The 24,116-nt window shown below is 54.7% G+C and overlaps 1 protein-coding gene across 1 annotated transcript in view; it reads left to right on the top strand.

Moving 5' to 3' along the window:
* The first annotated feature begins 3,721 nt into the window (after nucleotides 1–3,721).
* The window catches only part of TGM2 (transglutaminase 2), a 32,702-nt gene continuing 12,307 nt past the window's right edge, over nucleotides 3,722–24,116 (top strand). Inside the window, exons 1-8 of the mRNA XM_021689007.1 lie at nucleotides 3,722–3,793; nucleotides 6,830–7,009; nucleotides 11,641–11,883; nucleotides 15,136–15,254; nucleotides 17,686–17,814; nucleotides 18,888–19,065; nucleotides 22,952–23,087; nucleotides 23,728–23,831. Of these exons, the coding sequence (XP_021544682.1) occupies nucleotides 3,784–3,793; nucleotides 6,830–7,009; nucleotides 11,641–11,883; nucleotides 15,136–15,254; nucleotides 17,686–17,814; nucleotides 18,888–19,065; nucleotides 22,952–23,087; nucleotides 23,728–23,831 (1,099 nt within the window). The 5' untranslated portion in view covers nucleotides 3,722–3,783. The remainder of the gene's footprint in view (nucleotides 3,794–6,829; nucleotides 7,010–11,640; nucleotides 11,884–15,135; nucleotides 15,255–17,685; nucleotides 17,815–18,887; nucleotides 19,066–22,951; nucleotides 23,088–23,727; nucleotides 23,832–24,116) is intronic.

Raw genomic sequence — 24,116 nt, 5'->3', positions numbered from 1 at the left:
TCCCCACCCCTGGGCCACCCAGATCCTAGCCCCAGACGGGCCACCCGTTGAAAGGTCACGCCTGTGCCTTGACATTTTCCATAAGTCCCCTGTCCTAACACCCCTACCTCACCCATCCCACCTCAGGGGAGTCTGGCCCCGCCCTCCCTGGGCTCCCTCATGCCAGACACTGCTCATCTGTCATTAGTCACCAGTTGGTAGAAAAATTGAGGCCTTCAAATACCCTATCATGGTCCCACCCACTACTGCCCTGCCTTCCCCCGTCCTCCCAGCTCAGCCATCCAGGGCCATCTCCGGCCTGGGGGTCCCTTGTCCTTGGGGAATGGCAGAGCCCAGCCAGGGCCTGGGAGCCCAGCTGTGCTGTGTGACCTCGGGTGGTTTACCCAACCTCTCTGAACCTTATTCTTTTCTTCCTTTCCTTCCTTCTTTCCATTCTTCCTTCAGCTCTCTCTGACTCATCCCTCCCTCTCTCATGCCACAAATATTAATTGAACTTACACCAGACACCATGGCTCAGGAGCATGGGCCACTGCCCTCGGAGGCCTCACTTGCCAAGAGCTGTAGGACTGAACATGACCCAGGCCCCTGAGACCCCACCCCTGGGGGGTCGGGTGGGATAGGACTGCCTTCTGAACCATGGGAGCACAGGCTTTTGAATCAAGCCCGGGTTCCAAGCCCCCACTTCCTGACTGTGTCACCCTGGGCAAATCGCTTCACTGCTCTGAGCCCCAGTTTCCTTATTTAACAAATGACAAGACCCATATTGTGAGATTTAAATGCCATATCTGGCTGGTAAGGAGTTATTCAAAAGTTCTAAAACTTCACCTTTGTCCCTACCTTGAGGCTTGGAGATCCTTTTGGAGGCAAAGGACTGATCTCTCTAATGGCTTAGGCATTAGACCCTGGGTACAAGACTTATCTGGGATGTAGGGCGTTCTTCTGAGCATCTCTACCCTGAACATTCTACATTGTCTGCAACCTGCTTTACTTACACATAAAGACTGTCCCTTTTATGGGGGAGGGGAGTCCAGATTCTTGATGGCATCATCATTAAGAAGTTTTGGGTAACATTTATTGAGCACTTATTATTGTGCAGGGTACTGAACAGATATTATCTCTAATCCCCAGAGGTGGGGGTCCTTTTTATACCCATTTTGTAGAGGAGGAAACTGAGGCTCAGAGAAGTCTAGTAAATTACCCAGAGTCACACAGCCAAGAGTGACCTCAGATGCTCCCCATCCCACCATTGCATGGCACTTCTCCTGCATAGGATGAGAAAGGCCCTGCCTACACTCTTTGAGGACCTTGAGCCTATTATCACCCTCTCTGGGTCTCTGTTTTTCCTTTAGTAAAATGGAGTTTTGAATCCTTACATGTCCCAGAGGGTTTCCCAGCCCCTCTGAACAGATATGAAAACTGAAACCCAGAGCTGGGGGGCAAGGGCCCCCTGGTCACCAGGTGAAATCCACGTCTTTAGGCTTAGCCTGGGCACTGGCCCCTGCCTGACATTTCCTGGAAGCCAGTCCTGACCCTGACTGGCCCTCGATTGCTCAAGTGACTGCATCACTCAGGTGACCATGGTTCTCTGGAAAGGGGAGAGGAAGGAAGCAGAGACAGCTGAGTTGGGGACAGGCCCGGGGCTCTGTGGTAAGCCCCATACTAGGAACAACCTGGTGGGTATTCTAATAAGACTCACATGGGTTCCTGTCCTCCAGGGAGTTCCCAGAGGTTACAAGGGAAATTAGTAGCAAGGAAAGAAGCACCTATCATTTCCAAATGGAAAAGAATGGACAAAAGCAAAATGCACCCTTTCAGTTGGGGCAGGGCCAACCCTTGTAGAAACGTACATCTTGCAGATCTCCTTTTGCACAGCCTGACTGGCCCCAGGCCTCCTGTTTCTCTTTGAGGTCCCTGTCCCTCAGGGCCAGGTTTTGGAACACTGGCATCTTTGTTCCAAAACTCAGGGACCCCGGTTATCAAGTGCTCATTACATACTAGGTGCTCAACCTCAGTCAATTTTGGTAGAGTCTTACTCCAGGCCTGTAAGGGAAGAATTCTTGCCCCCATTTTGCAGAGGAAAAACTGAGGCCTGGAGAACCAAAATACCTACCCGTGGCCACACAGCTAGTCAGCGTCAGAGTGGGAACTCAAAACCGGGTTTCTTGGCTGATGTCCACTCACCCTGCTTCTTCCTCTGAGCTCTTGCTAGCTGCAGGAAACAGTTTTTATAACAACATCTGTAAAGTGGGGGGCAATTACAAGGTTCGCTCACAGGGTTATATTTTACAAGTCAGCACTGGGTTATGAGTTTTCTCACTAAGACCCCAGGCAGGGCCCATTGGGCCCAGGGACAAACATCCACGAAAGCAACATGGTTTATTCCTTGCACTGTGTTACACAGGAATGGGAATGAAGGCCAGTTTGGTAGCTCAGATCCATCAATAGATACAGAACTTGTTCCAGAAAAAAACTGGGGGAGGCCTACAGGCCCCAGTCTCTCCAGGGACCCTTTCTGCTCAAGCCTCATGGTGGGTAAGAAGCGTAGGAAGCTGGGGAAACAGAGAGACCAGGATGGGCACAGCCAGGGTGCTGGGTTCCGGGGCTCAGAGGATGAGTCCCTAGAAGTTCGGCTTTGGTCCTTTCTGGCACACAGCGGATCTGCAAGGAAGCTCAGTGGAGGGAGAGGGTAGGAGAGAGGAGGGAGGGATGGGTGGGTGAGTGGATGAATGGATGGATGGATGGATGATGAGGGGGACTGAGGGATGGGTGGGAGAGGCAGATTATCAGAGCTGGGCTACAGGAAGAGATGGGGGTATATCTGTCTTTGTGAGCATGCCTGTGTGTCTGCACATGAATCCGTGTCTGCGTGTGGGTCCCTCTCAGAGTATCTGCAGGTTCGTGCGTCCACGGGTGCCCCAATCTGCTTCTGTGTCCACACCTGATGATGGGTCCGTGTCTGTGAGGTCTGTCTGTGTGTCTTCGAGCTGGCTGCATCTGGACACCTGCTGATCCGCGAGTGGCTGTGGATGGGGACCCGTCTCTCTGTGTCGGGCTGTATCAATGTCCTGGCATGTCTTTGTGATTTTAATCTGATTTTGCATCCATGTCACTGGGTCTCTGTGTCCAGGTTCATCTTCTATATCTGTTGGAGTGTGTGTGTGTCACTGAGTGTCCATGTCCCAATGTCTCTGATTGTGTGTCCGTGTCTGCTCCATCTGTATCTGTATTTGAGTGAGAGAGAGAGAGAGAGAGAGAGAGTGTGTGTGTGTATGTGTGTGTGTGTGTGTGTGTTCTTGATCCGGGGTAGACCTGACTACGGATCCGTGTCTGTGGATCCAGGTAAGCTGTGTCCTGGCGCAGCTCTGTGTCTGTACCTGCCTGTGTCTATTTCCGCGCCTCGGTGTCTCTATTACCCGAGGTCTGATTATGTGTCCAGGTGTGTCTGTGGGTCCTGGTCTCCTTGTGTCTCCCTGTCCATTGCGGTCCCAGCCTTGATGTCTGTCCGCTCCTGCAGGGGGCGCCCTTGCGCAGCGGCTGCTCCCTCCCTCCCTCTGGCTCCTGCCCCTGGGGGCACCCTAACTAGCGGAGAGCAGACAGCGGGCCCAGCCTGGGCAAAGGTGGCCCCACCATGTCCCCGCCTTCCGGCGCGGCCCCGCCCCCTGCCCGCCCAAAGCTGCTATAAGTTCATGGCTCTCTCAGCTTCAGCAGTGCTTGCCTTCAGTGGTCGCACTTGGAGGGTCCAGCCACACTGGTCAGAGGAGGAGCCACCGCCACCACCTGACCATGGCCAAGGGTGAGTATCAGGGGCAGCGTTGCCACCACGCAGGCGCCCTGCCCCTGGCCATCCCTCCTGGTCGCAGTGGTCCTGCCTGGGCCATGGGGGAGGGGAGGAAACACTTGGCCAGGGGCTCAGTCCCTAAGTCCCCCAGTTTGGGAGCAACAGGAAGGCCGGGCTGGGTGAGGAGTGCCTGGTTCCCAGTCCTGGCCCAACTTGGGCCCTTACTTTCCCTATCCCCAGGGCATAACCATTAACCCCTGCCTCCCTGGATCAGATGAGGCAATGGAACGTGAAAATGTGTGGTAAACTGTAAAGTCCTGGACTAGTGGACCATTGTCACTTGTCCTCAGTCAATTAGTGGGGCTGCGTCCCATGAAGCTGTGCAGAGGGGTCTGTCCAGCCTCCGAACACTTAGCTTTGGTTAGTCCCTGCCAGCTGGGAAGAGGTATGCACGTTCTCCTTAGTGGTACCTGGGAGACTGCTTGGCCCCGGGGCCAGAGAAGAGGTTCCAGCACCCTATGGGGACTGGGCTGAGAGCAGACAGGTTCTCTAAGGTCCCTCCAGCCCTCAGGTTCTGCAACTCTGGTCTTTGGCCTCTTGTGGATTCTCAGTTTCCCCTCCTGCAAAATGGACAGCACTGTGGCTCTTGGTACATCGGTGAGGGCCAAAAGGAGTAGAGAAGGGGTCTGATTAATTTCTTACCTGCTCTGCCCACTACGCACGCACACACGCACACGGTGGCCGCCCTTCTGTCCCAGGGGAGGGATTTCTGCAATGGAGGATGTCATTGCTCTAAGACCACTGTGCCCTGTGTCCCAACTCTTGGGTCAAGTCCATTTGGAGATGGCCTCTGCACACTGTAGCCCCTGGAAGGAGGTGCGGGGAGAGGGAATGTGAAGAGGGAGGTGGGGCACGTGGAAAAGGGAAGAGAGGGATGAACCGTGGACCTGCCTGACTTGCTGTGTGACCTCGGGCCAGCTTTGTCCCTATCTGGGATCTGGCTCCCCAACACATGGGATCGAAAACCGGCTCAGGGCTGGCTGTGATGGGTGACCTAGGTGGCCACTTGTCCCCAATGCATTTTCCCATCCCTGTCCCCAAGAGAGGCTCCGTGGGGCTGGGGGACCCTGGAGGTGCCGGTTGTGATGAGCCACCCACCTTATTACCACAGTGGCCACTTCTACAGGGGTCCCACTGGCCTGGAAGATCTCGGCTCCTTTCTCAGTGCAGAAATCCTATGATCCTAGAACTCAGTGTTTCTGCGCCTTTGGAGCTGGGCATGATTTCTGGAAATCCTTCGTCAGACAATAACCCAAGAAAGCACCCCACCTGCCCCAGCCCAGGAAGTGACCATCTCTCTAGGGTCTCCCAGGCGGACCATGGGCCGGGGCGGGGTGGGGGGGTTGTCTCAACTGCTTAAGCTTTCTGGAATAGAAGTTTCCAAAAACAACGTTTCCTCACCCCAGCAGGCCAGCAGGAAGTTCTCCCTGGTGGTGTGGAGGTCTCTCCTGCCCTGAGTGCAGAGGGGGTCAGCTTCCTCAGGCTTCCTCCCACGCTCAGAACACAGGGGTGGGAGGGAGGGGAAGGAAGGAATGGGGGAGATGGTGAACAAACCCTGAGCTGTGAGTGAGATGGTTTCCAGCCGCGGGCTCCAGACTCCACAGCCCTGGATTCCAATCCCCACGCCACCGCTTGCCGTGGGACCTGGGGCCACAGAATATCTCCCTCTGCACAGTCGAGTCCTCACAGTCGGACTCTACCCATGTGGGTGGAGAGGCTGTGAGGTTTAAGTGGAGATGAGCCGTGTCAGGGCCGTCCTTCAGCAGTCACTGGGCACTTTGGGATCTTCCACAGCAGAAGGCAGGGGACGTGGGTCGATGTCCCCGTGGAAGGATCCACTTGCTGGGTGACTTGGGCAAATCCCTGCCCCTGGCCTCAGCTGGACCACATACTCTCCAAGGACCCCGCAACGCGGAGAGTCTGCCTTGCCCACTCTCCCCATGCTACGGTCTTCCTAATCGTGACCTTGAGCTTGCCAAGATTTATGAGGTTTGCGCTTCCCTCAGACCTCCACCCACCCACCACCCCTGCCTCCGCCCTGGTCTTCAGCTCCGTCCGAAACTATAAATAGAGATTTCACATATCAGACTTCTGCCCTGAGCCAGGCCTTGGGGAAACGGTGCCCAACACCCTGTCCTAGTCCTCACATCAGTCTTTTGAGACTTCAGAGGAGGTCCAGAGAGGGAGAGAGACCTGCCCAGGGTCACACAGCACACAGTGGAACCAAAATGTAGGTCCAGAAGACTCCAAAGCCCCTGTCATTTTAAAAACATTTTTATTATGGCGAATACTGAACGTACATCAAAGTAGAGAGAAGTTTCGTTTTTTAAAAAATCAGGATCCAAATGGGCCGAAATGTCTCTTAAGTTTCTCTTAACCTATAGTTTCCCCCTTCAACGATTTTTTTTTCCTTGCAATTTATTTGTTAAGGAAAGTGGATCCTCTGCCTATTGTTTCCCAGAGTGTTTGTTTCTGTCTTGCATCCTGGTTCTGTGTGGAACATGTTCCTCAGTCCTCTGTATTTCTTGTAAATCGAAAGTTGAAACCAAAAGGCAAAGCCTGTGTAAATAACCTACACCAAATACTGCTCCCCACCTCGTTTTTACCTAAAGAACCCTTTAATAAGGACAGAACAGCTCGTGTTGAAGGAAGCAGGTAACGTGCCAGGCACTGTGCTGAGCGGTTCACAACAGTCCTGGGGACAGATGAGGGGAAAGCGACACCCGGAAGGAGGACTTGCCTGAAGTCACACTGCTGGAAGGTGGCAGAGACCTCTCCCAACACTCCACAGTGGGCATGACCTTGTGATTGAGAGTTGGGGACATCTGGCCCAGCTAGCCCCAGGGTGGCAGGGCGGGGCAGGGGATTGGGAGGGGGTAGAGAGGGCTGGCTCCCAGATGACCCTGGGTGTCCCCACATCCAGGGAGCTCCGGGGTCACAGCTGGCTGAGGGAGGCCACCATGGCTCACATCCCTCCCACTGTCTCCGTAGATCTGGTTCTGAAGAAATGTGACCTGCAGCTGGAGGTCAACGGCCATGACCACCACACAGCTGACTTGTGCCGGGAGAGACTGGTGGTGAGGCGGGGCCAGCCCTTCCGGCTGACCCTGCACTTCGAGGGCCGAAGCTACGAGGCCAGCACGGACAGCCTCACCTTCAGTGCAGTGACCGGTGAGATCCTCCACCACCCCCGCGCCCTGACCTGCTGTGTTCCGTGATTTCATAGCCCCCTGACAACGGGGCACGGGGCTGCAGGGAGTTCCTATCGGCCACTAGCTCTCTGTTACAGATGAGGTAACTGAGGCCCAGAGCGTGGAGGGATGATGCCCCAGGCCACCCAGCCTCGTAGACAAGTGGGCTGGATGCCTGAGTTCTGAAAACCTGTTGTCACCGAGGGGTGGGGCTCAGCTTCCTACCGCAAGGTCCATCAAGGTCCTGCCCACTCTTCCCCACAGTAGAACAGCTTTCAACTCTTATCAACAGCTACTTCCCCAAATCTACATAACCCGATCAGGCCTCTGGACTCAGGTCCATATCGGGTCTGGGTGGTGGAGAGAACCCAGCTGGCTCTGTCTCTCTGAGAGGGTAATTTTGTGTTCCCATAGTTCCTTCTCCAAGCCTCGGGAGGCTGCCTTAGGCTCGGGGGCTGACAGACAGACCTGGGTTCTGGTGCAGACTGAACTGCCTACCCGCTGTGTGACCTTGGACAAGTTGCTTAGCCTCTCTGAGCTCGCGTTTTATCCTGTGTGAAGCACTCCTGGTGGAGGGTTGTTGGAGCCGAAGGTTCGGACATGGGGGAGTGCCTTGTAGACGTTAGCCGCGGTTCCTGCTCTTGTTCCAGGGGGGTCCAGCGATGGGTGAAAGGACATTGAGGCCCCAGACACCCCACCCCCAGATGCCCAGTGCCCAATCTTATTGGCTTGCCATTCCTGGGAAAGGAGCCTTGAATGCCGAATCTCTGGATTTGCCCTCGGGTGGGAACCACTCCCTTGAGGTCAGCTAGGGGCCACCTGGCTGGGACTCTGCTAAAGGGTGAGAAAGGCCAGTTCTTTCTGAGATCTATAAGGTCAGAGAGAGCTGCCAACAGGCTGAGGCCCGTATTTACGTGGCAGCCCTTTGATAAGGCTTATCACTGTGCCTACAGACTGGCCACGGATATCCACTCCCTTGCCTTTCCTCCTCCTCCCTCCCCTTCTGGCAGGGATACACCCACTATCCAGGGTTGGCCCTCCTCACATGCAGCCAGCACCTTTAGGGCCTGTTTTAACTGACCCGAGGAGGCTTCAGGAGCTTCTGATCTTTCTAGCCTCAGTTTCCCTCTCTGTAAAGTGCAACGTTGTAGTTCTAACAGGATACCCTGGGAAGAGTCAGGCTTGTGATGATGAGAATCACAGCACCTACAGAGCACCCACTGTATGCATGCTCATCCTAAATCCTCCCATCTTGGAAGCATAATGAGACCCCGTTTTACAGATGAAAATACTGAGGCTCAGAAAGGTCGAGTTACCTGCCCAGGTCACACAGTGAGTTAGGGACAAAGCAGGATTCAAACTCCATCCTCAGTGTTGAGGTTTTCCTTGCTGTGAGCTGACAGCAGACACATTGACCTATTCACCACAAGGGCCAGCCAGGCCTCGGTTTGTTCCTCTGTGAAATGGAATGGTAGAGCCGTTGCCAGAGGGGGCTACCTGTGACTTCCACCTTCTTTCTCTTCTTTCTTAAGGCATCCCCTTTCTTCTCCTCCCTCCATCTAGGCAGCCTGGGGCTAGGTAATTAGGCCCTAAGGTCAGGGTTGGGTGGGCAGCTGATCTTCCCACCCCAGCAACTAATCTCTGTTCTCCAGTTTGCAGCGACTTACCTCAAACCCTAGCCAATCTGCCCTGATCACCTCCAGAGCCCCGGCGGGCAGTCTGGGAAGGCACTCTATCTCTGGATGCACATAGCTTCCCTGTTTGAGTTACCAAGAACTCCGATGGACTGGGGAAGCCTGAGGGACAATACCAGGAAGCCAGGCCTTTCACCTCAAGGCCTGGCTTGGATTAGCACCCAGCCCTGGGCCTGGCCTGGCCACCCTGCTCCTGTGCCAGAACAGTCTAGCATGTGATCGGTCTGTCCTACCTCTTTAGGGAAACTGAGGCCCAGAGAGGGGAGAGTGCCAGAGAAGGTCACTCAGTGAGCAGACTATGTGGCCTGACCCTATAAATACCGAGATGCTGGGTATTTCGTGCAGGTGGTTGGAGACCTGACAGGCTCTGTTTTGGAGTACAGACCACAGTAGACAAATAACATTCTTACTATGGGAATAAAGCTCTGCTTCCCTCCAAGAGGGGGCCAGGGTTTGGAGGGTGAGTGGGGTGGGACTGAGGTCAGCCTGAAGTAGTGAAAAGAACTTTTATGAGGCTGATAGAGGGCTTTCCTCCAGAAGTTTCCCCTCATCCACTCCCCCTCCCCGCACCCCCGCCAACCATGGTCTAGGAGAGTCCCCAGGACTCCCGACTCTCCAGGTCATTTAGGCCCAGAGGGGTCCCTAAAGCATCTCTGGCCCCACAAAGAGTACCACGTGGAATGGCAGCCAATGAATTTTCGGAGCCGGCCCACATGAGCAGTGGCTGGACCAGGGGGGACAGCCTGTCCTCATCCCCCCCAAGCCCAGGGCCCCTTGGAAGAAAGGGGTATGTGTGTGTGTGTGTGCACGGCTGCCCCAGGGTGGAGAGAAAGGGAAATGTGTTTCCTGACCTGTCCTTGAGGGTGGTATGTCAATAATGACAGTAACCGTGGGCCCTAGCCCGGGCTGTTACTATGGTGACCAAACCATTGATTGTCCAAACAGGGACATTTCTGAGAATGAAAGAGCACCATGAAGAATTATGCTGGGGCCACGGCTGTAAGCTGGGACTGTCCCAGGCAGACTGGGCCATATGGTCTCCCTGACTTGGTCCCTTTCAGACTCAGTTTCCCTATCTGTAAAGTGATTCAGTTGAACGAGGCAATTTCTACATTTCACTCCAGTCCTCAAAATCTGTTGTTTGGCCTGAGGATTCTGACTTGTAATGGTCCCTTTTGGTGACATGGAGGAATGCTCACGTATCCTGCATAATTATTGTTCTAGTCACTGTTTGGAACGCTTTCTATGAAGTCTCTGCCGGTCCTCAGCTGCACTAGGACGTGGGAGTGACGATAACAAAAAATAGTTGCCATTTATTGAGCACTTACTGTGTGCCAGGCACCATACGAGGTACCTCCACCTTTTTAAACTTTGCAATGACCTTATAAGGAGGTATTTGTAATTGACTGTAATTGACTCCATTTTACAGATGAGGAAGCTGAGGCACAGAGAAGCTCAGTAGCTTGTCCAAGGTCACGGAGCCAGTTTGAGACCTAGAATCAGACCTTCCCAGACATTTAGTCTAAGCCTATTTTCTTCTGTGATGAGAAAATTGCAGATCAGAAAGGCCTGGTGACTTAGCCCAGGTCACACAGTGCTCAGAGCCTGAGTAGGGGAACCAGACCCCGGCTGGCTCTCGGGGGCTCAGTGCTGCTCAACTGCTCAGGAGCATTTAAAGGCTTACAGCCAACTCCTGGCACCCAGACAGGGCCTTGGAGGCCTGTGTCATGCCTGTTAGCTCATGGTTATATTTCGGCCTGGGTGTGGGTGGGGCTCGTGGGTTGGGAGGAGGGGGCAGGGTGCGGGGAGGGAGCCCCTCAGTGAACAGGCCACCATATTGTCGGAAGCAGGTGGGCTGAGCTACAGGGAGCTCGGAAGAATAAAAATAAACTTTCCTGGGCAGCCACCCAACTAGGCAGAGAAGGTTCTGTTTCTCCTCTCAGCCACCCAAGTCCAGAAAGGATGACCAGCCCCTCCTCACCCTCCCATGACTCAGACCTGCCTGCAGGGGCAGGGCCTTCCCCCCACCAGAAAAAGCAGCCAAGCTTGAGGCCGGCTCCCTATCTCACAGAGCCTTCAAGACCCCTATGAGCGAGCACGGGAATGAGAGGTACCGTGGAGGACAGCCCAGAGCCTAGAGACCTGGGCTTAGATGCTAACTTTGCCCCAGACTCCTGGGATATCCTTGGGAGATCCTCCTCTCTCTGAGCCTCAGTTTTCCTACCTGTACAAGGGGCCTCAGGGGAAGCAGGAAGGGCCAAGGCTGTGGGGTGGGAGGGGATGGTTATGACCCCTCCTTGGAGCTGCCTATGGAGATACAAAGGCCAAAAGCCAGAGGGGGGCCTGGGGAGACAAACACCTAGAGGCTGGATGGGCCAGCACTCCACAGCAAGGGGCCTCTCAGATGGGCTCCCGTGGGGACATCAGAGGACCAAGGTCCTCTCCTGCTCAGAGTCTGGGCTTATTCTTCTGAAAGGGAAAGCTGCTCCCTAGCAGGGAAAGGATTCAGGTGGGAAAGGGGATGCTCCCCAAGGATTCCTGTTCATGCTACAGGTGGACACATGGAGCCCAGAGGGGGGGGGGGGGGGGGGGGTGGGTCTTGTGCACAGTCACACCCGCCCAGGCAGCGTGACTGAGACCCTGCCCCCGGTGGAGCTGCCCCCTCTCCCAGGAGAAATCTGCCTGGTACCTGTGGCTTTTCACGCATTCTCACAAAAGCACCCCTGCAAGGCTGGGGTCTGATCCTCACTTTATAGACGAGGAAACCAAGTCTCAGGGAGATGAAACCTCTTGCCAAAGTTCCCTCACTGGTCAGCCGCAGAACTAGGCCTCAAACCCCGGCCCACGGGACCCCCTGCGTGCGCCCGGGCCCTGCCCGCGTCTGGCTGGCTCATGGCCACGGCCTTTTCTCCACCAGGCCCAGCCCCCAGCGTGGAGGCCGGGACCAAGGCCTGCTTCCCACTATCCAGTGCTGTGGAGGAGGGCGCCTGGGCGGCCGCCGTGCTGAACCAGCAGGACGGCGTGGTCTCGCTGCAGCTCAGCACCCCGGCCAGCGCCCCCATCGGCCTGTACCGCCTCAGCCTGGAGGCCTCCACCGGCTACCAGGGCTCCAGCTTCATGCTGGGCCACTTCACGCTGCTCTTCAACACCTGGTGCCCAGGTAAGCCATACTCCCCTGGGCGGGGCCGGGGGGTAGGTGCTGGGCCGGCCTAGACCACCCGTGGGGGCCGCTGAGGGCGGGGGAAATGGGGTAGAAGATTGAGGGAAGCCCCCTCAGGCCCGCCTCACAAAGCGCTCGCTGTGTGCGCACGCTGTTACCCCGTTACACAGGCAGATGCGCACTGGGAAGCAAAACGCCCCTGCCCGAGGCCGCACAGCTACCAAGGGATCTCAGCCCGCGTCCGAGGCCCGTGTGTTCCCCAAGCACCATGACCTGGGTGTGCGGGTGTCTCGGGGTCACAGCCCCATTCAGGAATGGGGTGCCCAGGGGCTGCCCGGGGCCGCCGTTCACCGCCGACTCCTGGTTCTGGTTCATGCGGCTCTGTTGGAAATTCCACCAGACGGGCTTGGGGAGGGGAAACTGAGGGAGGTGGAGGGGTAAGGTAGCCAGAAGCGGGGCGGGCAGGAGCAGTTTGGTTACCTAAGTGCCTCCTTATACGCTTCCTCTCTGCTTCCTCTCAACAATCCCAAGGGGGAGACTGTCAGTATCCTCGCAGGCTTAGAGAGGTCAAGTGGCTTTGGGAAGCTCCTCAGGAAGTAAGTGGACAATGCTGGACAAAACTAGCAAGTTGGAGGGGATGGCCTGAAGAGCCGAGGCTGGCTCAAGGCGGAAGGGGGCAGCAGGGGCTGCCACACCCCTTCCCAGGCCTCAGTTTCCCCATATGACTAACAGGGCAGCCGGATCTGTTTCCTTCCTGTTCCTGCATAGCGAGGCAGAGAGACAGGCCAGGTGGGCCCCAGCTGAGGAACAGGGTGTCCCTCCTCAAAGCGGGGGCCCAGCCACAAATTCTGGCCTCTCCAGCATCAGACAACCTGCTTCTTACTGGGCCGCTGCTTTATTTCTTCTTCTCCATTTTGAGGCATTTTATAACACAGTCAAGGGGAAAGATTTTTTATTTTCTCTTTTATATATTTTGGCTTTTAGATGTCCTCTTCATATAAGCTTTAAGCACTGCAGGAAAACAGCCCCACTTTGACTCTCCTTGGGGAGCAGCATTATTAGCTGTCTTGAGGGACTCATCTCCTTAGATTCCAGTGTATATGCCTAGAGACACTGCCACCTTAATGGGATTCTCTGTCTTTCTTAAACACAAAAGGATCCCACAGTATACATCAACCCACAACTTATTTAACTTTTCCCCTCTACCATACATCCTGACGATCTTTCCACATTGGCGTGCATACACATCTGCTTTTTTTCTTTTTAAGATTTTATTTATTTATTTGAGAGAGAGAGCGCACAAGCAGGTGGAGCGGCAGGCAAAGGGAGAAGCAGACTTCCTGCTGAGCAGGGAGCCCGATGCGGGTCCCAGGACCCCAGGATCGTGACCTGAGCCTAAGGCTTAACCAACTGAGCCACCCAGGCGCCCCTGCTTTTTCTTTTTAAGAGCTCAGAGTGCCCTGTGTCTTGCCAGTGTGGACCGTTCATTGATCTGGCCCTCCACCCAAGGACATGAGGTTGTCCCCAGTGGATCCTCACAGGAAGGGTGTCTATAGAGCACCCTTGTTCACACGCCCTGGGGCCACATGGAATGGTTTCTCAGGATAGAAGTGGCCTTGCTGGACCCCGCGGTAGACTTGTTTTGATTTTGTCAATCTGCAGAGCTTATAGCTAGTAGGCCGCCCCATGCACAGAGCAGGAAGAGGCCCGTGTCCCCCTCCCCCTCCCCATTCACCAACATGGCAGGGTTTCAGAGTTCAGAGAACAGGGATCAAGGTTCCTGGGATGTCCCCTTCCTCTGCCTTTCCTCCAGCCCTGCCCCATCCCCACCCTGCGGGTTGGGGTGGCTGTCAGCCAAGCAGCACAGTGACTAAAGTGACCCACATCCCAGGATGGGGGCCTGGGGAGGGCGGGGCATGGAGCCAGTGATTCGGAAGCAGGAAGTTGGGCTCGGTGGGGTGGGCCTGCTGGGTGGGAACACTGCTGTCCCTTTGGGACCTGCTCCTGAAACCAGAGCCTTCTACTCCTGAGCTCAGGAAGGACAGGAGGAGAGGAGGGAGTGAGCAAGTGCCAAGTATGTGCGGGGACCTCTCATCCCCAAGGCCCAAGGGCCCCGAGCAGCTGCATTCCAGTCCAGTGCCACCATATTTTTAGGGACCCATAAAAATGTTTTAATTTCTTTTAAAATCAGAAGACAAAAATGGAAGTTGAGGTCAGAGAATATGTTACATTAATACATTTGTTATTACACCAATGCAGTCATAAAATATATTAATTTTTATTTTATTATTATTATTATTATTTTTTTTTTTTACGGAGGAAGGGGCCCACAGAAGCAAAAATGCCCAGGGCCCACCCAAGTCATAATGTGGCTCTGGATTTCCTCTTCCCGGCCTCAGTTTCTTCACCTGTGAAGTGGGGCCTGGTAAAGGCCAGCTTGATCTCTAACCTCCTGCCACATGGGCCCGACTGCCCCAGCGCTCTTTTCTGTGGTCGTCAGCCACGAGGAGCTAAGCGCCATGCATACCAGTACCTGTCCCTGTGCTGTCTCTGGTCCTCTGCTTAGCGTGTCATCCCACCAGACTCCGAGTATCTAAATCGTAGTCATTTCTCAAAGCAGCATTCACAAGGCACCTGCTTCAGGGCGATCCTCCCTGACCACCCCCTCCCCACAGCTGGACAGGACCGCACTTCCCCGGAGCCCCAGTAACCCTAGTAGGCTTTCTCTCTACCTTGAATCAAGCTCCTTCTCACACTGGCTCAGGGCTTTAGCTTGCCAAGCACCTTACAGCTCTGCATCCCATGTTACCCTCAGGGAACACAGTGGGGGGGATGAAGAAGGAGAAGTGATCTCCCCAAGGTCACACAACAAGTGAGGATCAGCTAGGAGATTCCTGACTCCTGGTCCAGGGCTCCTCTATCTCTTGTGTGGGCATCAGTTTTCCTACCTGTAAAATGGGGTTTTCAAGGTCCCTTTCTCATAGAGCTCCTGCGGAAATTAAACATTAATATATGTCATACACTTACTACAGGCAAGTGTTAGAGAAATGGCAACCACTGATAATACTAGTTGAAAACACTTATCTCATGGGTATGGGATTATTAATGAATGATTAGCTTTTCTGATTCAAAGATAGAAGGACCTCCAAGACTCTGACCTAGCCCTGGGTCTTGGCCCCCTGGCTGCCATGTCTTTGGGGACCTTGCACTCTCCCACACCCAGAGCTCAGGCCCCTTCCTTCCCACCCCCAGCGGATGCTGTGTACCTGGACTCAGAGGAAGAGCGGCAGGAGTACGTGCTTACCCAGCAGGGCTTCATCTACCAGGGCTCGGTCAAGTACATCAAGAACACACCTTGGAACTTTGGGCAGGTAGGGCCACATCCTGCCCTTCCCAACCACTGCAGGCCCACTGTGTGTGGGGTCCTGGGTCTGAGGTGGTCAAAGCTGCAGAGGTGCGAGCTGGTCTCAGAGCTGCCCACCCCATGCTGTCAGGGATTCAAGAGCCCTGAAATGGCTGGAGGATCAGAGAGGGTCCAGGCCAAGCCTGAGGTCATATAGCAAAGGGTTGCCCTACCCACCGTGGGAATGGCAGTCCCAGATTCAAAGTGGGGAAAGAATCGGGAGAACCTTTGGGAATTGTGGGGCTAGCAGGTGCTCCAGGAGTGAGAAAGGGAATATTCAAGGCCATATACCAAAATAATAGAAATGCCATTGTGTGTGCTGAGGGGAAGCTTTACACCATTATCTAGATCAGTGGCTTTCAAACTCGAATATACATCAGAATCACCAGAAAAGTGTGTTAAAACACAGATCACTGAGTCCCACCCCTAGTTTCTGACTCAGTAGGCCTGGGTGTGGGCTGAGAATTTGCATTTTTGACAAGTTCACAGACAATGCTGATGCTGCTGATCAGTGGTCATACTTTGTGAACCACTGGTTGTATCAGTTAGCTACTGCTGAATAACAAACAAGTCCAAAACTTACAGGCTTAAAACAACAGCTATTTATTATTTCTTATAAATCTATGGCTCACCTGGGGCATGGCTGCCTAGGCTGGGCGTGGCTGACCTCTGCTAGATGGCACATCTCTGTTCCATGTGGTTCCTCATCTTCTAGCAAGTCAGCGCAGGCTGGTGGTTTGAATGAGGGATCTCATTTCCCCTGCCATCCAGGTTCCCATGAAAATTCTTGAGACCTTGCTGAGAAAACTCATGAAGCAAGAGTTGTCACACTCCTTCCTGCCCCTTCAACCTACTGGTGTGTTGGGGGGTGTTGGCCTTTTGGGATGGGGTTCACCTTGAGACTTTTCCCAACAGCCCCTGGGTTAGGGTTTCCATATTTAGGTCTCCAGAGTCCTGCCCTGGGACCACAGGGAAGTCTTCCTTGTGTGGTGTGGGGCTCTGACTTCAGTTTCCCCATCTGAATATTGGGGATACTAATTGCAAGGATATCTGCCCAAGAACCTATAGCCTGCTCTGGGATGTACATGAAATGGTGGTGTGGGTGGGATACAAAAAATACATCGCAGAGTAAATTGGCTCTTAATTCCCGGGGCTTTGTATTCTCCCCTGAGAAACAGAACAAAAGCCAAGTCCTTCCTTTCCTTTCCTGACTCTCTGTTCTGTGTCCAGGTTTGTGTTGAGCCACTGGACACAGCTCTTGCAAATCTTCTGGAAGCCATCACAATCCAGAATGATAAGACCTAGAGGAAGGAAGTGAATAACTGCCGATGGGAATCAGGGCAATTTCTGAAATAGGCAAGGTCTGAGCTGGGCTATGGAGGAGGTGGAAACACGGTATACAAGGCAAAGGGAATGGCCTGAGCAAAAAGCTCAGAGGTGGGAAAGTTTATCTTGTGCTTAAGAAGAATTCTGTAGCTCAGGGAGCACTTTATGTCTGGAGGAGTCCCAAGAGATGAAGTGGGAGAAGTCAGCAGTGCCCGGGGTGTGAATGTCAGGCAGATGGCAATAGGGAGCCACAAAAGGGCTCAAAGCCATGGAGGGAGACCTGTGATGAAGCCTGGTTTAGGACAACACCACAGAGGGTGGGTAGCAGGGAGTAGATTGCCTTTGGACTGGTCAGACAGGTGGTCCAGTGTAATGTGACAAGGAGGGAGGGCCCTACTTTTGATAATGATAACATTTGAGTTGCAAGGATGAGAAGGTGTGGGCCATACAAAGAGTGGCTGAAAGAGCATTCCAAGCAAAGGAAATAGCAAGTGCAAAGGCCCTGGGGCAATGGGTGGCGATAATGAGGTCAGAGATGGGGTGGGACACAGATTGTGAAGGGTCTTGAGGTCACAGGGCAAAGTCTAGATTTTATTCTAGGTGCAGTGGAAACAGAGGAGTGATTTCGAGATATAATTTACCTCATTTCCAATCAGAGCAGTGTGTTGGGGTGGAGGGGGCAGGGGGGAGAGAAGATTCTCATCAGCTCTGCAGGGTGAGTCAGGCCTTAGGGGAAATGAGATATTTGGCACAGCAGATATGGGGAAGGGACAGTGGCAGGGCCTGAGGTGACTCTGAAGAGAGGGAAGCCCCAGGGACACTGTGGGTGCTACTCCACGTTCCCAGGACACCCCCCTCCCCTCCACCCCGGCCAGGCTCTGAATGCAGGTGCATCCCTTCCTCTTTCTCACAAACTCAGTCATTGTCCCCCCAAAGTCCACCCTGGGCCAGGCAGAGCTGGCCTCACAGAGATGTGGCTGACCCAGCCCGGACTTGCCTAGTGTGTGAGATGGAACAGAGAGGACCTATGGCTTCTCATTTCCCTCCTCCTCCTCTTGTTTCCCCCAACACAGTTTGAAGATGGGATCCTGGACATTTGCTTGACGCTCCTGGACATGAACCCCAAGTTCCTGAAGGATGCCTGGCGTGACTGCTCCCGCCGCAGCAGCCCTGTCTACTTGGGCCGGGTGGTGAGCGCCATGGTGAGTGAGAGGCGGGGCCCATCCCAGCGTCTGGGCCCATCACGGGCCCCAGTCGGCTCCCTCCTTCCTGTGATGACGGAGGCCACACTCCACCCTGGGCTTGGTTGGGGGGGGTCCCAGGAGATGGGAGAGTCTCAGCTAAGAGAGCCTGTATTTGGAAAGACAAGATTTACACAAATAAGGGTAATGTCACGTGGTCCCTGAAAGCAATTCATCCATTCATTCACTCATTCAGCAAATATTTATTAGATGCCACCCATGTCCTAGGCACTGGGGAAACAGTTGGGTGTAAGACGTGTGCGGCGTCTAACTTCAGAGAGCTTATATGCTCGTGGGTGGGTGGGTGGGAGGAGACAGACATTGACAGAAATACCGTGGGAATGAGTCACAATCAGAAATGATGATGCAGGCACCGAAGGAAGCCAGAGGTGTGAGAGTGTCTAACTGCAGAATCCAACTTCGGTGAGGGGCTGGGGGCGACCCCCCCGCCTTACGTGATGATCCCTAAGCTGATACAGTAAGTGGGAGAAGAGCATTCCAGGGAGGGGGCACAGTTTGTGCAAAGGCCCTGAGGAAGGAACGACTTTGGCAGGTTCAAGGAGCAGAAAGGAGGCTGGCATGGCCGGAGTGGAGTGAGCGAGCGGGAGTGGGGTGCAGGAGGTGGGCAGGGGTTAGGCCATGCAGGCCTCATGGGCCAAAGTCAGGAGGCTGGATTTTATTCTCAAGGCAATGGGAGCGTGAGGGGAATGACAGAATCCACACAGGGGCCGGAGGGGGTCTTCATAAAACTCAGATCACTTCTTGTCCCTCTCCTGCCACCCCGTGGACCAATTCACATCACCAGCATCACCTTCATGACCTGGACCCCTCACCACCTCCTCCCTTCTTCCCCTTCTCTCACCCACACCCTGGGCTCCAGCCCCAACCATCTCCCACGTACCAGCCTGTCACACCTTGGTATCTTTGCATGGGCTGTTCCCGCTCCTAAATTCCTTTCCCTGCCTTTCACCGCGTACTGAACTCACAGCACCTGCTCCCCAGGCTTGGCCCCTCTGATGCCCTGCTGGTTGTAGGTCAACTGCAATGATGACCAGGGTGTGCTGCTAGGACGCTGGGACAACAATTACAAGGATGGCGTCAGCCCCATGTTCTGGATCAGCAGTGTGGACATCTTGCGGCGCTGGAAGAGTTCGGGCTGCCAGCGTGTCAAGTACGGCCAGTGCTGGGTCTTCGCGGCTGTGGCCTGCACAGGTGAGCTGCACGCTGCGCGGGGGCCGGGGCTGGGACCGGTTCACAGCCTCCCTGAGCGCTGGGACGGGGGCAGGGAGAGCACTCAAACGGGAATCAGCAGATCCCAGTTCTGGTCCTCTCTCTGCCTCCAATGCCACCAACGTACTGTGAGGCCTGGAGTCGGCGGCTGCCCCTCTCTGGTCCTTTTTCCAACCTCTACCCTGCAGGTGGTTATTAGGATCAAGGGATGTCATTTGGGAGGCAGCCTGGGCTCAGGGTTGAGAAGATGGGCTTTGGAGCCAGGCACCCCTGAATTAAAAATCCCCAGGAACACTCAGCTGCTCTGTGACCTTGAGCAAATGACTTCCTTCTGAACCTTGGTTTCCTGGTCTGTAAAATGGGGGCGAGAGGGCCTCCCTCCTAGGGTGGGTTGATAGAAAACTGCTCGGCCCAAAATTCAGCCCAATGTAGCTCTCAGTAAATATTAGCTATTAGTAACTCAGTAATAACAGTCATTATCAATGTCAAGAAAGAGAAACTCTTTCTAAAATGTAGATGAGGAAAGAGAAAGCAATTTAAAACCAAAATGTAAAATAAATCTTTAAAAAATCTTAAATATTCGAGCCCAGAGAATGGTGAAGACTGTTCTGGGCTGGGGTTGGTGCATATGAGAATGAGTCTGTATCCTGTACCACATAAAAACATAGACTCCAGAGTCAAGGCCTGAATCCCAGTCCCAGCTCTGCTTCTTAACCAGCTGTGTCCCCGGGTAATCATTGAGCCTCTCTGAGCCTCAGCTCTGTTACATGTGAACCGGACATAACAGTGCCTTTATCCTGGGGCAGTTGTGAGGATAACGTATGAAGTGCTAGAAATGATTTCAGTTGCATAACAGCAAATACTTATCTCATGCTGTTAGATTACTCTTATTACGATGATTACACTGCTATTATTATTTATTAGGCTCAGGAAATCTAAGAGGCTGGTCCTGATTCGCAGCTTCTCTGACTCCGGGACCAGGGCCCAGGCCCAGGGAAGGGCCTCGGGGCGTCCTGTGCTGTCCTCCACACCAGCAGTCTGGGTAGGGGTAGTGCGGCCCGGGCTCCCAGCTGGGCTGTCTCTGCTCCCCCTTCCCCACGGCCGAACCACCATGCCTGCCTGCTAATGGGACCTGTGCATTCCCTTTTCTTGTGCAAACTCCCCTGTCCTAGACCTCTTCTTCTTAGGGGCCTGAAATGCCTCCTCAGAGAACCCCAAGGATTTTCTGGAGACCCACCACCATCTGTGGCCTGGGTCCACAAACTCACATGCAGATGCCTCCCTCCCCTGGGGCTGTGACCTCCGGAGATCTTGCTCCAGACCCCTCTCTCCCCAAGGCCAGGGCTGAGTCTGGGTCCCTGCAGCCTTCTCCCCGGCCTGGTGTGGGACAGAGCCAGGGAAAAGTGGCTTGGATGAGCAGGCCCCCGCAGCTTCTGCAGGAAGCCGCCTGCTGGACTGGCCCAGGGACTCTGGTGTTCCGCTGCCTGTTTTGAATCCCAGCTCTGTCACCAGTCCCTGGGTGGACTTGGGCAAGAGAACTGGGGTCTCCAAGCCTGTATCCTCACCTATGAAATGGACACAGAGGTGACGGACCTAATTCACGGGGAGATGTCACTTTGCACAGTCTCTGGTTCAGGTTAGGCTTGGGTTTGTGGGCTTCAGGGGAAGCTGGGATTCCTCAGCCGGACCCTGGAGCATTTTCGAAATGTCCCAGAGTCAGCCCACGGTGACTGGATAGTCATTTGCAGTGACAGGCACTGTGGCACCCTGCTCTTCCAGGGTGGGCACAGGGCAGATGAGACTGCCCACATCCATACCTCTCTGAATCACCGCGACATCCCCCAAAGCTGCTATTATCAACTCCTCTTAGAAGAGGAAATGGAATCTGAGACGGGAAGTGGTTGCCTAAGGTCACACAGCTGGAGAGCAGCATGGCCAGGCTTGAGGTCAGGTGTCCCCGGTTCTGGGGCAGCCTCCTGGCCTGAGACTGTGATGACAAGCCCTCTTGGGACACCAGCTCTAGGACAGGGGTGATGCCTTGCTCCTCGCCACGCCTGGTCTGTATCCTGAGCCCTGTCATGTCATGGGGCAAGGCCTGGGGTCGGGACGCAGAGAGTCTACTGCCAGGGCCTCAGGGGGAGCCACCAGGCAGGAGGGGGAAGGTCAACACTGTCCTTCTTCCCCGCTCCCAGGGGCCCTCGTCCAGGGCCAGAATCCAGGGCCTTCCCGGGACCTCTTACCCTGCTTGACAGTGGACCCAGGGCAACAGGGCAAAGGTCCCTCACACACACACACACACACGCACACACACGCACACACACACGCACACACACACGCACACACACGCACACACTCCACCCACCATCTCCACGACTCAATCTCAATCAAAACTAAAAGGCAAAAGTCCCATTCAGTAGGGGTTTTCTCACTTTTTTTTTTTTAATTTTTTTTTTTAAAGATTTTTTACTTATTTGACAGAGAGAGACACAGTGAAAGAGGAAACACAAGCAGGGGGAGTGGGAGAGGGAGAAGCAGGCCCCCCGCGGAGCAGGGAGCCCGATGCGGGGCTCGATCCCAGGACCCCGGGATCATGACCTGAGCCGAAGGCAGACGCTTAACGACTGAGCCACCCAGGCGCCCCCTTTTCTCACCTTTTAAAAAACATTTATTTATTTCCTTTATCCCACCCAAGAGTATGTTACTTTCACAAAACACATAAAAAACTCATTAAAAAATGAGGGAGTGAAAAGGCACCCAAAACGCCGCCTGTCAGGAGCACCCCACCATTCAGGCTCGAATCCTGCCCCGGGCCCCCCTCCCTCCTCGGAGGTCTGTAGGTGCCACCTGCTGTCCTGCTTCTTTGCCCCCCCCCGTCACTGTGACCCCTGTCCCTCCCCTGTCACTGTGACCTCTGTAAACTATGCTTTGGCGTGAGCGCAGGGCCCTCCCCTTCCACGACGGCGCCCCCGCACGACTGCCGGTCCTGCGTGTGTACCATGACCTTGTGTGGTAGAGGGGGAAACAAGGCCCAGAGAACTGGAGGGACTGGCCCCAGGCCACACAGCCCAAAGCAGCCGGCATTGCGTGGAAGGCCCCCCAGACCCTTGTTCCCTCTTCTGCCTGCTCCACTGTGTGCTCCTTGCCCTAATCTCTACCATTCCTGCCCTTCTTCCCTTTTCCCCTTCTTCCTCCTCCTCTCTCTGCTTCATCCACCCCTTCATCCATTTGACAAAATTGTCTGTGCCAGGCCTATGCTGGGCTCTGGGCACGTAAAGTAAGACAGATCACTCACTGCCCTCAGAGGACAAATTAAAGGATCCCTCACATGCCCGTCCATTGTGAAGGATGATGAATCCCTAATCTTGCTATGAATGCAAATGGTGGAGCAATCTAAACCTGGTGGGTGGCCTTCTAGGCTGAGGGAATAGCATATGCCAATGCCCTGTGGCTGGCAGGAGTGCAGAGTGCTGGAGGAGCAGCGAGTGTGGCTCGGGCAAAGTGCCCAGGAGATGGTCAGGGGCCAAACCTTGTAGGGCCAACGGCCATAGCCAGAGGTCTGGCCTTGACTTCAAGGGCCATGCGGCGCCATCGAAAGTTTAGCAGAGGAGTGTTGATGTCAGACTTGCATTTTGGGGGCTTCTTCTGTTAGCTGTGATGTGAGGAGGCAGAGTGGACATGGAGTGACCAGTGAGGTGGGCACCATCATCCAGGTAAGGGGATGGTGCCCACCCTCACCACCTGGATAATGGGTACAGTGCTGCCTGGGATACAGATGGGCATGTGGATGCGCAGAGCAGGGCAGATGTCTCCAGATCCTCAGCTCATCCCCTAATCCCTCTCTCCATCCTGTCCCCGCCCCCACCCCCAGTGCTGCGGTGCCTTGGCATCCCCACCCGAGTGGTGACCAACTTTAACTCGGCCCATGACCAGAACAGCAACCTGCTCATCGAGTATGTCTACAACAAATTTGGGGAGATCCAGAGGGACAAAAGCGAGATGATCTGGTAAGCTGGGGCCCGGGGTCAGGGGTGGACCCCACTGGGGAGGGTTCCCTGGAAGGGAAACCTAGGAAGACTTCTCAGAGGAGATCACATTTGAATTGGGGTTAGAAGTTGAACAGTATTTGGACAAGGGGGAACAGGGTCTAGGGAGGGCTCTCCAGGTAGGGGCCCCAGCATGAGCAAAGGAGGGAAAGTCAACACACAAAGTGAACAATGCATGAAAAGGTGTCAGGGGAATGATTTTTCAGGAGTCTGGAATGCCAGGTTAGAGGGTCTGGGCTTGACTCCAAAAGCAGCGGGTTGTCACCAAAGGCTTCAAACTGGGAGAAGGGGAGAGGCTGCAGGCGGGGGGCCGGGGTGTGGCCCAGGCAGGCCTGAAACTCGGCAGAGCCCAGGAGCTGGAGAAGAAGGGACAGCCAAGAAGCAGGGAGGTCCCATCAGCTGGACTCAAGGAGCCACTGAAAGGGGAGGGCTGTGGGAGAGGCGCTGACAATGACTCCCCAAGTAGGAGTGAGCACCTGGCGGGGGCCCCGGGGCGGAAGAGCAAGGAGGAGTGTCGGGGACGCTCTGGGCTGAGCCTAGGACAGGCGAGTGTGGACTGCCCGCGGGAGGAGTGTGAGTCCTCGCTTCATTTCTCCCACAGGAACTACCACTGCTGGGTGGAGTCATGGATGAGCAGGCCGGACCTGCAGCCTGGCTACGAGGGGTGGCAGGCCCTCGACCCCACGCCCCAGGAGAAGAGTGAAGGTGGGTGGGCGTGGCCCCCTTCCCTAGACGGGGAAACCGAGGCTTGGCGAGAACACCCCCACAGTCCCTCAGCCGGGAGAGGCAGAGCCAGGTTCTAACCCCAGTCTGGCTGACTCCAGAGACCACCGACTGGTCTCACTCGTAGTGTACGATCCGCTTCTTTTATGATTTGAAAAGTAATTCACATGCATTGTGGAAAACAAATATGGAGAAGCACAAAGAAAAAAGTCAAACAACATCTTTGTCCTCTCCCCCTCAAAAGAAATGTCATTAACATTTACACAC

The sequence above is a fragment of the Neomonachus schauinslandi genome, chromosome 10, assembly GCF_002201575.2.
Source record: "Neomonachus schauinslandi chromosome 10, ASM220157v2, whole genome shotgun sequence".
Taxonomy (NCBI): domain Eukaryota; kingdom Metazoa; phylum Chordata; class Mammalia; order Carnivora; family Phocidae; genus Neomonachus; species Neomonachus schauinslandi.
This window is presented reverse-complemented; position numbering and strand designations above follow the sequence as displayed.